Source organism: Dermacentor andersoni, chromosome 3 (genome assembly GCF_023375885.2).
Source record: "Dermacentor andersoni chromosome 3, qqDerAnde1_hic_scaffold, whole genome shotgun sequence".
NCBI lineage: Eukaryota > Metazoa > Arthropoda > Arachnida > Ixodida > Ixodidae > Dermacentor > Dermacentor andersoni.
The window spans coordinates 139,133,047-139,145,518 of record NC_092816.1 but is presented as its reverse complement, the minus strand read 5'-3'; the positions used below and the strand labels follow the sequence as shown (position 1 = coordinate 139,145,518).

General features: G+C 49.0%; 2 protein-coding genes across 3 annotated transcripts in view; one reads left to right on the top strand and one right to left on the bottom strand.

The window, feature by feature from the left end:
- The window catches only part of LOC126525152 (uncharacterized), a 109,161-nt gene extending 102,827 nt beyond the window's left edge, over positions 1-6,334 (bottom strand). The window contains exon 1 of one of the 2 annotated variants that reach the window (XM_050173208.2): positions 6,170-6,334. The gene's annotated coding sequence lies outside the window, so the exon portion shown is untranslated. The remainder of the gene's footprint in view (positions 1-6,169) is intronic. The other variant, XM_050173207.3, reaches the window with a different exon arrangement.
- Positions 6,335-6,641: 307 nt separating this feature from the next.
- Atg1 (serine/threonine-protein kinase unc-51-like protein Atg1) overlaps positions 6,642-12,472 on the top strand; it is a 141,929-nt gene continuing 136,098 nt past the window's right edge. The window contains exon 1 of the mRNA XM_050173203.3: positions 6,642-7,336. Coding sequence (XP_050029160.2) covers positions 7,247-7,336 — 90 coding nt within the window. The 5' untranslated portion in view covers positions 6,642-7,246. The remainder of the gene's footprint in view (positions 7,337-12,472) is intronic.

Sequence of the window (12,472 nt, the reverse complement as noted above, 5' to 3'; positions counted from 1 at the left end):
GTCATTGATGTCTGGTTAAGAGGGGCGGTGGTTTGATACATAGCAAACGTTCAATTAACAACCTCGGTGGTGTTGAGACATAACAATGCCCACATGTAAATGCATTGTGCAGCAGACGACACAATGCGTCGTCCCCATGTGCCTTGTCCAGCCAGCGTCTGCCAAGCTGCGACTTCGCTCGATCTCGAGGCCAATAAAACAGAAAATGTGATTTTAAGCAATACATATGGTATACTTAATAACAGCCGACTTACATATAGCAATTGGCGGCTACATAGTAAGCCTGCAACACTTGTACCAAAGTTTCACCGTAGAGCGTCAACGTACCGTTTTCACTACTTTCCTTAATGATTTAAAATTAGAATTTCTGTTTACACCATAAACAGCACACCTGATGCTATGACTATAAATCATGGTCACCTGTAGCATATCGGTAAAGCTTGTATCTCTCTCTCTCTCTCTCTCTCTCTCTCTCTCTCTCTCTCTCTCTCTATATATATATATATATATATATATATATATATAATGTCTTTTCTGTTTCCACAAAAATCCCATGACACATTCCGGGAGGTTGTTGGACCCTTTAACGAAGATACACAACTAGTAATGCGCATTATATTAACACATTAACACGAAGAGACGACCAGTAAAGACTCATACGCAGTGGACTGCACAAGCAGTCATATTTATAAACTGAGAAAGTCTTCTTGGCCACGTAAACATATCTTCCAGACGCTCTAATTGACGTAACATCACATGAAAGGGGTCCGCGAACACTTTTCAAACTACCCATTTTCAACTGCATAGTTTGACTGTTGGCAAAATAAATGCAACAAGAATGGCAGCGATGGGGTCACACAGACCGAAGTGGACAAATCTCAAAATGCAAGAAAAAAAGACACATGCCCTCAACTGAAATTTTGTGCTGTCTTTTCCCCCCATTTCTCTCAACCAATAACGTAACCCCTTGCTGATAATGGTAAGAGCCCAAAGCACCTGCACAGTTTTGCATAGTTTTGCCATTGCCTAGTTTTGTGGTTGTAGTGATTTCCTTTACAGTCGTACCTGTTTGCATCAATATAAAGATCACAGCAAGCAAAAATAAAATAAATGCTTAATTTATTAGATTTTTGCTGCAATGCAGAGGTTATCTCCAATTTAATATTTAACCAACCACGGAGCAGCAAGTTCTGGTGATAATGGGTCTGGCAAGCGCCCGTGGGTGATGATGCAATCAGCAACGACCTAGCGATTTGTATGTGCGACTAAAATATTAAATATTTTGATATCGCTGCTTTGACCCACGCTAGAAGCACCTCCAACTGTCAGTCCACACAAACTGCCACAGAAAGATGGTAAGTTGAAAAGTGTTCGAGGTCGCCTTTGATTAAGAAGGTATCTTAGCAGTCTTCTGAATGTGCTCCTCAACACTTGCAAGTACAGTAAAACCTCGGTAACTCGAAGTTGTAAAAACCAAGGAAGATTTTGAGATAAGTAACTTCATGAAAACATAAGCCCCTAGGCGCATATAAACCACATAAAGCCTTTGGAAGTAGGTACTAGTAGCCGCTAAATAGCCGCTAAACTTCTCTCAAAAGCTAAATATACCAGGAGCAGTAATTTTGATAGATCACTTTTGTGAGATAGGGACCCTACACGTCGGGCATATATGGGCAACAACGATCCTTGCACAGAGCCCGCAAACACTAAATCACAGCCGAGCGCCACAACTTGCGTGTCGTACTGTGCAGATCCACAAACAGAAATGCAGAGCATGGCAAATAGGCAAACTGATGACGCTCCGCCCACACGCGCCTACTGTGAAGGTCACGTGTACCTACTCGTGCTTCATCAGGAGTCAGAGCAGCACTCTACCAGCATTATCGGTAAGATCGTAGCCAGCCATGAATGGTGGATGATAAAAGTGGCGTAGAATGAAGCATGATTTGCTACAAACTTGTGGTCCGATCACTTTTTGCTGATACACAGCTATGCATAAAGTGTGCAAACCTATGGGTAGCGATTTTTTCCTGATGTTTTTGCAGTAGAGATTTTTAGGTATCTGGAGTATGGCGCAAAAGCATATTGAGATAACAGGTGAAAAATACAGAGTAAACACCAAAACAAAAAAAAAATTTTTTAACTTAACCACTGTTTTGACATATCATGAGTTAATGAGGGTTTACTGTATGAAACAGAAACCCTTCTTTCTATTTCATCTGTCACCCTCTTGACTCCTCATTGGCAGGTCACTTCTGATATGACGAGATATGACAGTGTCAGTATCCTAGCCCTTAGAAAGGCATCTTGATGGCATGGTCCAGCTACCTTTACAAGACAACCTGATGGCATGGGCAAGTGAGCTTTCGAGAGCCATCAGACTCCACACGTCAGACTGGCTGGAAATGCTGGTTTAGTCTACAACCCTCAACAATTCAAAATGCTTTTAACAGAGGAGTCAAGTGCAATGCCCAAAAGTAATTCATTTTATTTTGTAATTTCTTGCACAATAAACTTTACTATGTGTGCTTCTACAAACCTAGTTGGTACCTAGGCAGGAGCACTCACCATGAGCAATAGTTTAAATGTAATAGCGATTTTTTTTTTCTGAAACCCCTACAGCCACCTTCCTTAATTCGACTGACTGACCCTGAAGCTGTACAGCTAGAATGCCTAAATTAAGCAAAGACTGTCATGCCATGCATGTCACAGTGGATATTAATGAGCAGTGCATTGACTGTGTTCAGAATGATGTGAGGTAGCAGGCTCTGAAGCCGCGATTGTTGTATGTCATCACATTGGCTCTAATGGAAGCAACAATGGCATGCCACATGCGTCTTTCTCTAGATTGATGAGCAACGCATCGTTTGTGTTCAGAGTAGAATGAGCAAGCACGTTTAGATGCCATGACTGTTGTACGGCATCACAAGCACTATATACGAGGAAGTCCAAAAGAAACAGCGATTTAAAAAAAAAAAAATCCGCAGTATTCTTCGAAAATTGGATCCCTAACTTTAAATATCACTATATTAGTACTCTCCCTGAGATGCAATGGACTTGTACCACTCCTTATTGTTTGATACTATTCAGCAACTCAATACTATCATTTTCTTCTGTGCCTCAACACATTAAAGTGCATTCCTTTTGAAGTCTTGTTTCACTTTCGGTGATCACAAGGGTACGATATGGGTAGGATACACACAGTACAGTAACCTTGTCATCTCATGTTTGCTTGCCAAGAAGCACTGCATGCTCATTGCTGTGAGCAGGAGCATTATCGTGATGCACAAGCCATTCATACGAGCTCCACTGAACGCGCCACTTTGTTCTAACTGCATCACACAACCACTTGAGCACATCAACGTAAAAATTGTGGTCGACTCTCTGATCTTGCAATACAAATTTAAAATGAGGAAGCTTACCGAAGAAAAAGCTTCAGAAGACGGAACAGAACTTCATGCATGCACATTATATGATGAGCCACAGAGCAAAAAGAAAAAGGGGGAGAAAAATCTAGGCAACTCGTCTAGTAGACCAAACTTCACACCCAGACACTGCTTGGCCAAATGATGAAGACTATAGCCTAGTACATGCACCTAGAGCACGTTTTCTTATCAATTCCCCTTCCCCCACCTCGTGAAAAAAATTTTGTTACAAAGTCCCCCGTCGTAAGTAATGCCATGGCAAGCCACCTTTACTTTCAAAGGCTACAAGTAGGAAGTGCACACCCATTGCAGAATAGATCACAGAGCAAGAACAATGAACTTGGAAAAACTAAGTAAGATCGAGTGAACATGGTGCTCACAGCAGTGTACCGAAATCCGGGTGCCACTTGAAAGCAAGTGTAAAAATTCACATCCATAATAAGCCTTGTGTGTCACTCACTGACCACCGTACTTCCATACGACGACAAGACAACTTCACACCATGATCATGGCTGAGGACTGATAGATACTATTCTTCGTAGGACGAAACTGGACGCAAGTAACAGCTTAAAATAGCCTGCACTTGCGAGTACTGCAACCTGTCAAGGGCTCGCACCATTGCAGTCACTATGTTGCAGGGCTGCAACAAACCGACTTGCTCATCTCCAGATGCCCTGTGAAAGGGGTGAATAATTTGTTGCACGTGCAAGGTATCTACAATATGCACCGAACCGCGCAGCAATGTAGTTCAGCATCAGAATGGCTTTCATTTGAGTAAAAACAGAACTGAGCCGATCATCGTTCCTTGTAATTGTAATGATCGTCCAAGCGGTAGGTACCAACTATGCAAGGGCAGCAAATCTTGGCCGTTCTTCAAGTGGAACTGCCACCCCTCCACACACGCCGCCCTTAACCATTTTGCTTTGCACCTCTTCCACACCTTTATTTTTTATGGATAATAAATTACGTTCCAGAATAAGTTTCGCTGCAATCTGGCACCCGCCCGCCGCCGTTTTCGCTGTTTCCATCCGGATTATCGGTCGACATTTCCACAACTCATCGCAGGCACTATGCCGAAAGCCAGAGCCCCGTCCGAATTGCAGGTACAAGGGCGACAACAGATGCATGGGTGCTCTGGTACTACGCAGCTCTATTATGTCTCCAGTACTGTCGCAACAGTCAAGTTCTTACAACCTTTTCAAACGCGTTGGAAATGTGCTTCACCGGGCGGTTGCGACGGCAGAAGCACTCACTATTCAGATGCTTTATTTTCTTTTTGAATTTTTTCTTCAAGAAAGGTTCGAAATAAAATCGGCAAGAACATCAATTACTCGCGCAAACATGAAACAAAGTGAGCAAGTGACAGGAAAACCAATTTGCTACACGAACCTTAGAGGCAAAAAGAAAAAAAAAAAGGGGGGGGGGGGAGCGAGAAGCTCGGCAGCCACGAGGCATGCACCCGGAAGTACGAAACCTCTCGTTCACGACAGCACACGTGCTTCTAATCAGGAATCTAGATTGAAATATCAGCCACGATTTACATCGCACCCAGTAGTATCAAAAACGTGGCGTACGCTTTTTCACTTCCGTCGTTCTCACCTGAACATGTGCGGCGGCCGGGGCCTCGAAGGCGGAGAATGACCTCCGCACGAGAAGGGCAAGCCGGCGGCGCGGCCTTACGAACGAGCGAGCCGGGCCACGGTCACCGAGGTCGCGACAAAAAAGAGCGGCCAAAAACCAGCGCAAGCGAGCAGAAAACAAGCGAGACTAGGCGCAGTTTTTTCGGGACGGACAACATTCGATGGACGCACGCATTCCCGGCGTGGGCGATCGAGCCAGATGTTGACACAGCGGTCCGTCGGCTGCGCGGTGTCCGCTACCGGAGAGCAAGGACGACCGACTTTTCAGGCCTCGTCAGGTGAAATTGTTTCACGAGCGCACAACGCGGCCGGCGGACACCGCAATACCCGGTGGACAGTGCAAGGACAAAACCACCGCAATAAGAAAAAAAATATATCACTGCGACGGTGTGGCTATTAATAGCCGACCGCGAGGTGAGTGTTTGAGATCGCTCGACCTACGGCTACGGTAGCACGCCGATCGGTGCCAAAAGGTACGGAGGAAGCACCTAGCAGCGGCAGTACAAATACGCGCTAATATAAATACATATCCGGCAGGAAGGGCGCGTGGCCGCAACTTGCTCGCGCATGTTCCCAGATGACAACCAAACACGCACACGCGAGGCGAAACTTGCGTGCAGGGCAATCGTGGCTCGGTGGCAGCATTTCGGCACTCAGTAAATGGCGCCCGCTGACCTGAAAACCAGGCCGGCCCCGACGGAAACGCCGGACCGCGTACGCCCGTCACATACATCGCAGGGCGCCGCACGCGCACGGCTGTAAACCGGTGGCCCGAATGATTCAGCTGGCACCGAGATTCGCGCAGTCGCCACGCGACGGCCGCGAGCTCTGTGCGTCTCCGCGAAATTGTCAACAATGTGGCACGGGTACAAACGGCTGCGACTCGCGCGTCGGAAACGAAATGGGTCGCACTCGCGAGCGCTGCCCTACAAGCGACCTGCCAAGACGCCGATCGGAATCTTTCCGGCTCCGCACGAATGGCCAGCGGCTAGCAGTCCCAACGGATGGTCAGGCTAGAGTCAGGCTTAGCCGAACCAAAACACAATATGGTGGCCTTTTCATTGAACTGGACCCTACGCAAACGCTGCCCGGACGGCTACTTACCAACACAGGAAGGAAAGGATCACGCTGGGCCGCAACGACGACGACAGGCGAGGTATCTCCGTGTGACTTTGGGCTCTTACAGATGCCTTAGCACGCCGATGCGCCCGCAGAACTTTCCCCACGTGGCTAGCAACTCTGTCGCCATGAGCGAATGTTTCGTCTCGCGGAGTCTCGGCGCAGACGGGAACGCGAGTCGTGCGCAAGAACACAGCTCTACTTTAATTCGAACTAGTAATACAAAAATAATGATCGCAGACCAATACAATCATTTTATGAGCTTAATTATTATACTTCCTTTTTTATTTACAAAGTATTTGACAACTTTGTGTTTAGTTGTTATATTTGTTTTTACATTTATATGTGAAAACAAAAACGCTAAAAGTAAACAGTGCAAAGCATTTATTTGTTTAAAATGACATAAAGTACAATATATTTATACGCTACTTGCATTATAACGTAGTATTTAGAGCGTAGCTTGCATTTATGTTGCAGCCAAAAGCGCACTATATTGCACGCGGAGGACTCCCGGCGCTGCGGTCGCTCGTACAAAAAATGCTCGCAAGGCGAGCGCCGCAAATGGATGAAAGAGTGTGCTGCGGTCGTGTGCGATTCGCGCAGTGATGTGAATCATGGCTTCTTCGGCGGAGCTTCCTGTGTGATCGTCGCGTTGATCTGTTCGTGTGTTGTCGCTACGTGTTGTGCGAGCCCTGATCGCGAGAGGAGAAACTGTGCTTTCTTTCGCCGCTATCATTTGCGATATTAGTGCAGCCTGTGGATAAAATGAATGAATAGCCAAGCGAGTGCGAAGGACGGGTTACGTGAGCACCATTGTCACATCCGAGAGCGCTTCGCGCTAGTCGCTGCTTTTTTCGTGGAACTGCGACTCGCTATGGTCTCGTCGTAGCGCTGCACGACCGCGATTGATGCGGCAGCAACGATGGGCCTCGGATACGCGAGCGTCGGATGCTGCTCTAGGCCTAACAAAGCTCTCTGTGTGGGACAAAGGCGTACTCCTCTGACAGCTGACTGCCTGCAACGGCGAGTCTGACGCGTCGGGAACGCGTGCAGTCTTATACCATGGAGACGGTCGGAGAGTTCGAGTACAACACCAAGGATTTGATCGGCCACGGCGCCTTCGCGGTCGTCTACAAGGGCCGCTACAAGGCGGTAAGCAACTGCTGTGCGCGAAGCAGCGCTACCCGTTTATTGACGTCTGCTTTTGGTGATGCGTTCTGTGCGGCGTCCCTTTAAACGCCTCCTCCCTCGCCTCTAATCCCGTTCCTTTAAATACATACGCTCAGAATGGCCTGCGCTGACCTCCTGATGCGAGAGAAACGTTGTACAGAGCACACTAGCGTGTTCGCTTTTATTTTTTGGCGAGGACGGAAGGGTGGCGACGTATCGAGAATCCAACACGAGTAAACATGCATGGGCCTGCTTGCCAGTGCGTCGCGTTGCTGTGGGCGCCTGTCCGCGTTCCGCGCTGCCCTCAGGTTGGTCGTACTGCATCGTCTGCTAGCGCGACACACCAAGTGCGTCATGTCGGCCGGGGCATCGGATGCGCGCTGCTGCTGCGTTGTTTTCGTTTGGGGCCGATGCCTGCTCCGCAGCAGCGCGAGGTCCCGCTGCGCGTGCACCAGGCGACCTGCCCCTCCTCGCCCGCTACCCAGCTGCTGCTGCTCGTGTAGCGCGCTGCCCTAATCTATCAGCTGATACATGCGTGATCCCGGCCCACCGCGACCGGCCCCGATCGCTTGGTGCTGCTCGAGTTTCGGCGCCGCTGTTGCGGCAAGCGCTCTTCGGCACAGCGTTCGTTGTTGTTGGTACATCTCCTGTGCACTCGTCATGCGCGTAGGGAATGAGATCGCTCGAACGATTGTGGCTCTGGCTTGACCTATGTGCAAGCAAGGGAGCCGTTGCGTGCGATTTTGCCTGAACTTTGGCCTTTTAGAGGGTGTCACCTTGCTGCAGCAACCTTTGAGCAGTGGCCCAGCGTGTTGTAGTCGCACCAATTCAATTAGCTTGTTATCCAAAACGGTCATTTCTGACCGAGCGCTTGCAGCGTGTCTGCTGGTAGTGTTCATGGTAGTACTAAGTTGCCGTGGTGTTGCGCATGCGTAACGAGATCCCAGTGACCAGTGGATGGGATTTTCTGCATCCGAGAGCAACCAAACGCTGGCATTTGGTCTGTGCCAAAACGGACGCTGTCTCGTACGCTAGCGTAAACACGGAAAATATTTACCGGTCCGATGTCACACAACATTCGTTCGTCGCAGGTTAACTTCCACATTAATCAGAAACGCTTCGATGCGGAAGACAGACCGCGCATGTATGAAAAATAAGGTGGTCTCGTGTGCTCAGTGTCTCCTAATTTTACTCGCTATTGTGACGGCCGTACAAAGACGTTCCTCTTCCGCGTGCGTCGCGCTCTTCAAGCTGCGCGTGAACGACCGGGCGTCTTCACGTGAATTTTTTTTTTCGTGAGTGTCGGGCGTACTGCGGTTCACGCATAAGAGGGGGGGGGGGGGGCGTTCAAGGCGGAGGTTGCGTTTTGAACAGCGCCCATTGAAAGAAATAACGTGGGTTCCCCCGAAGCAGACCGCTCTTTCATCCCCCGCTAGCTAAGCCATTCGGGACGACGGAGGGTTGGCAATTCTTTTGTAGGATCGAACGCCATTTACGTACGTGTGTGCTTGTTTTTGACTCTCCATGTTTGAGAAGTGAAGATCTAGGGGGAAACGTGAAGGTTAAAATGCAAGCTCGTCGTCACTGAGCGCATCTTTCCGGCGATGTAGCAGGTGTTGGCTGGCCTTCTATGGCTGGCCGTTGACTGGGTGGGCCTCGACGGATCAATCGTGTCGATCGATGCCGAGCCGAGTGCCGCAACGACCGCGTTGGTTTCGGTTCCACTTTCGTTTCCCGAGCGTTTCTCGTTTGCCGGTCGGCGTTTGTCCTTGTCACGTGTAGGCAGTTGATGACGGCCAGTCGGCTTTCGATTCATCCTTCACACCCGTCAGCGATACGAAGGCATTTTCTTTACGTACTTTTCATGCGTGTTTACTGCAACATTCGAAGCATTTGATGCACATCAAAATAACATAAATATATGTCGCGTCACCCATCGGTAGCGCTAAACTCGAGCAGAAATTATTTTTGGATACCACCTGGTCTTGTGTATCGTGGTCCTTTAGGATTCCTGAGCTTTCACTTGCATCGAAGATATTACCAGCATTCCTTCTTGTTTTATCATCGTGTAATATATCTTTCCTGCGTTTCCCGTAGACGCTCAGTTGGGGGACAGCGCTTGTACCGTCCGTCTTTTCCCTGTCTTTGATTCGGCTAGTCATCGTGGACACATTCAGATTGGCCTGTTTCGCAACCCGTTTGTGGCGAGATGCGAGAGGAGGAGGCGGAGAAAAATGGACGGCTGCTGTGCACGTTGCACAACAAAAAAAGCGGAATAGCTTGTGTAGCCCTGCCTCTGGATACTATATTGTACTAAACTCTGTATGATCGATGGCGTCATGTGCTTCCCAGGTCGCGCGTTTTCTGCTCTTGCAAAGGTCGAGTGTCTCATTGCCTTTGCTTGGCTTCATAGAAAGACTCGCGCGTTGAGCAAGAAATGGCGTTATCAAAAAGGAGGAGTGGACGCTTTCGCATCCCACCATCTTCCGCGAGAGAGCTGTGCATTCAACGAAGCCTGCAAGTCTCGCAAGGCAGGTGACCTCGTGTTTTCACGCCGAGGCGCGTCACTGTACCTCAAGCTCAGTCGATGTGCGCGCCCACGTGACACAGCTGGAATCTCATTACTCGCGTGCTCTGCCCGTTGTAGTCGTCATAATATCGCGGGCAATGAGAGCGTGAACGTTTAGTTTAGGCTGGTAAAGTATTCTCCTGCTTGATTTCTGTGTTGATTATTAGGGGAAAGCGACGTTGAAGGTTATAATATTTTTGCATTTCGCGACCTCTCGTATTTTGGGTGTTGAAGTTCAGTAAAGTTCTTGAAAATTGCTGCGTCTCCTGCTCCTTCATAATACTATGTAGCCAATCTTTACTGATAAAAAAAAATTATCTAGGCTCGAGCTGACGCCGTGAAAATCAGTGACGTCACGGCAAGATGGTGCGGGAACTTCGGTGTGGTGTCGCCACCCGTCTGCTTTCTTCCATCTTTTCTGATTTCCCAAGCCTCTTCTCGCGGTAAATGTGGCTATTTTGGTAGCGTAGAAGGGTGATCTCTAACACAACTCTTTTCCCCCCTCTATCTTTAGTGTCCTCCTAAATCGAAAGCATGATGCGCACGAGGTAATGTTTATTCTTCGACGATGGACGCTTAAAAAAGCGCGCGGAATTGAGAGATTGCAGCCGGCATTGTGACTGATGAGCACGCACATGCGGGGAGCCGAAGGGAACTAATAAATTAATGAGCTAGACTTGTGAAATTTTATGTACGAACTAGGGTCAGCTTTAACGTGCCGAAAGGCGGCTTTGGCGACGCCACAGCGAAATCCTTCTTGCGCCAACTCCCGGTGACGTCATCGTTGTGGCAAGATCTGCCGACGAAAGAATTGTGTAATTTGCGACGTCACACTGACGTCATCGGCGCGGCTGTTTGAGTGCGAAATTAAAGATAAATGAAGTTCAGTCTTCACCTTATGGGCCAGTAGTCGAACTGTTTGTCCCTAATAAACTCTGATGGTTTTCAGATGTTGCTTTTAAGAACCCTAACTGATACACGACGTCCCTCTAGCTCCGCCGCAGGTAGTATTAGTCTAGCCAGAAGCGGCAGGCCTCTTCGCGCCCAGTGAGGGCGCCAACTCCGCTCGGCGCGCCTCGTTGACCCGAGACGGCGTGGCTAAAAAAGTTCGCGCATGATGCAATGGTCGAGGCTCCCGCCTTTCCGTCGCGCTGCCAGTCAGACCTTCAGTTCCATTCTGGTCTCGTTTCACTCCCGTAGATCTCGCTTGGCTGGCCTCTTATCTGCTGGCGCTCCCTGTCGGCTTCCGCTCGAGGCAGGATGGAGCGCTCCTTGCGGTCTGCTCGTTTGTGCGTAAAGCCATGCCCGCCTTGTTTAGGCGTAGAAGCACCCGTCGAAATCTTCCCACCCGCTGTCCGTGTGGGAACACTTATCATGGGAAAAAGAGAGACGGGTCGCAAGGGGGCCGGAAACACTCGTCGAAATAAACGTGTTGGTTGCTGTGCTGCGCGACCTGATGGGCGGCGTTAATCACCGCTAACGTGCGTACACGCAAGTGTTTCCTAACCCTAAGCGCGTGGCATTTCTGTGGCGGCACTCGTGGTCCGACGCATTTTTCATTCCCCGTACCGCTTAAACCCCCGCACCGCTTAAACGACTCCGCAGTGCGGACGAGCTTCTTTCTCGTGCCTGTTTCCGGTATGCGTTATCTATTTTTGTCGGCGTCTGAGCGCAGTGGTCGCGAGGAGCTGTTACGGCAAGCAGGAAACTAGCACAAATGGTCGTCGAAGGCAGTTGGGTTGCGCAGAGATATAGGGGTCGTGTCGGTAGCCGCTTTGCATTCGTATATAGCAGCTGCACCTACGTCGCGGACTCTCTTCTTTGTCTTGGCGTCGCATGGCGTTCGGTGCTGCTTGCGATTTCTTGTTTCCTTCTTTTCTTTTGTTACGTTGTAGTAAATGTGTTGGTTTTCAACTTCATGTTTGTCCTGGCTGTGATCGCTCCAACAGTGGGACTAGAAACTAAACCGTGGATTTCATTGACTCGTCACGGATGGCACGTCGTTCGGAGCGCTTAAAAACGAATCGCCCTTTTCTTTGCCCTAGATGCACAGAGCGCGCCGGATGGTGGGAAAACCGGCGCCGCGTGGTCCCGTCGTCGGAAGGTTTTAGAAGTAGTGGACGCGAGGCGTTCACTTTTAGGCTCTGGCGAGGCACAACTACGTCCTCTCGAAAGACCTCGTGACATCCTGAGCACAGAACGAAGGCGTCTGCTCGCGCAGCACCATCGTCGCACCGTAGGCGCGTGAAAACGGGGGACGCTACTAGTAAAAGATGCCGCACGTGTTTTTTTTAATCACTATTGTCGAAGCTGAGAAGTAAGTATGAAAGGCGTCTCGTCACAGTTATGGTTGTAAAAAGTTGGTGGGCTCTAACACGCGTGCAGATGATAATTCCGTTCCAATGGATGTACAACGAAGGAAAACAAAAATAACGTAAGTGTAGTAAAATGCTACCGAAATGTGCTCATTGCTTTTAGTAGGAAATAGGAGCGGAAGTAGCGCGCCGTCGTGGAGATGAAAAGAAGAAAAACAAAATCCGCCACCGCGT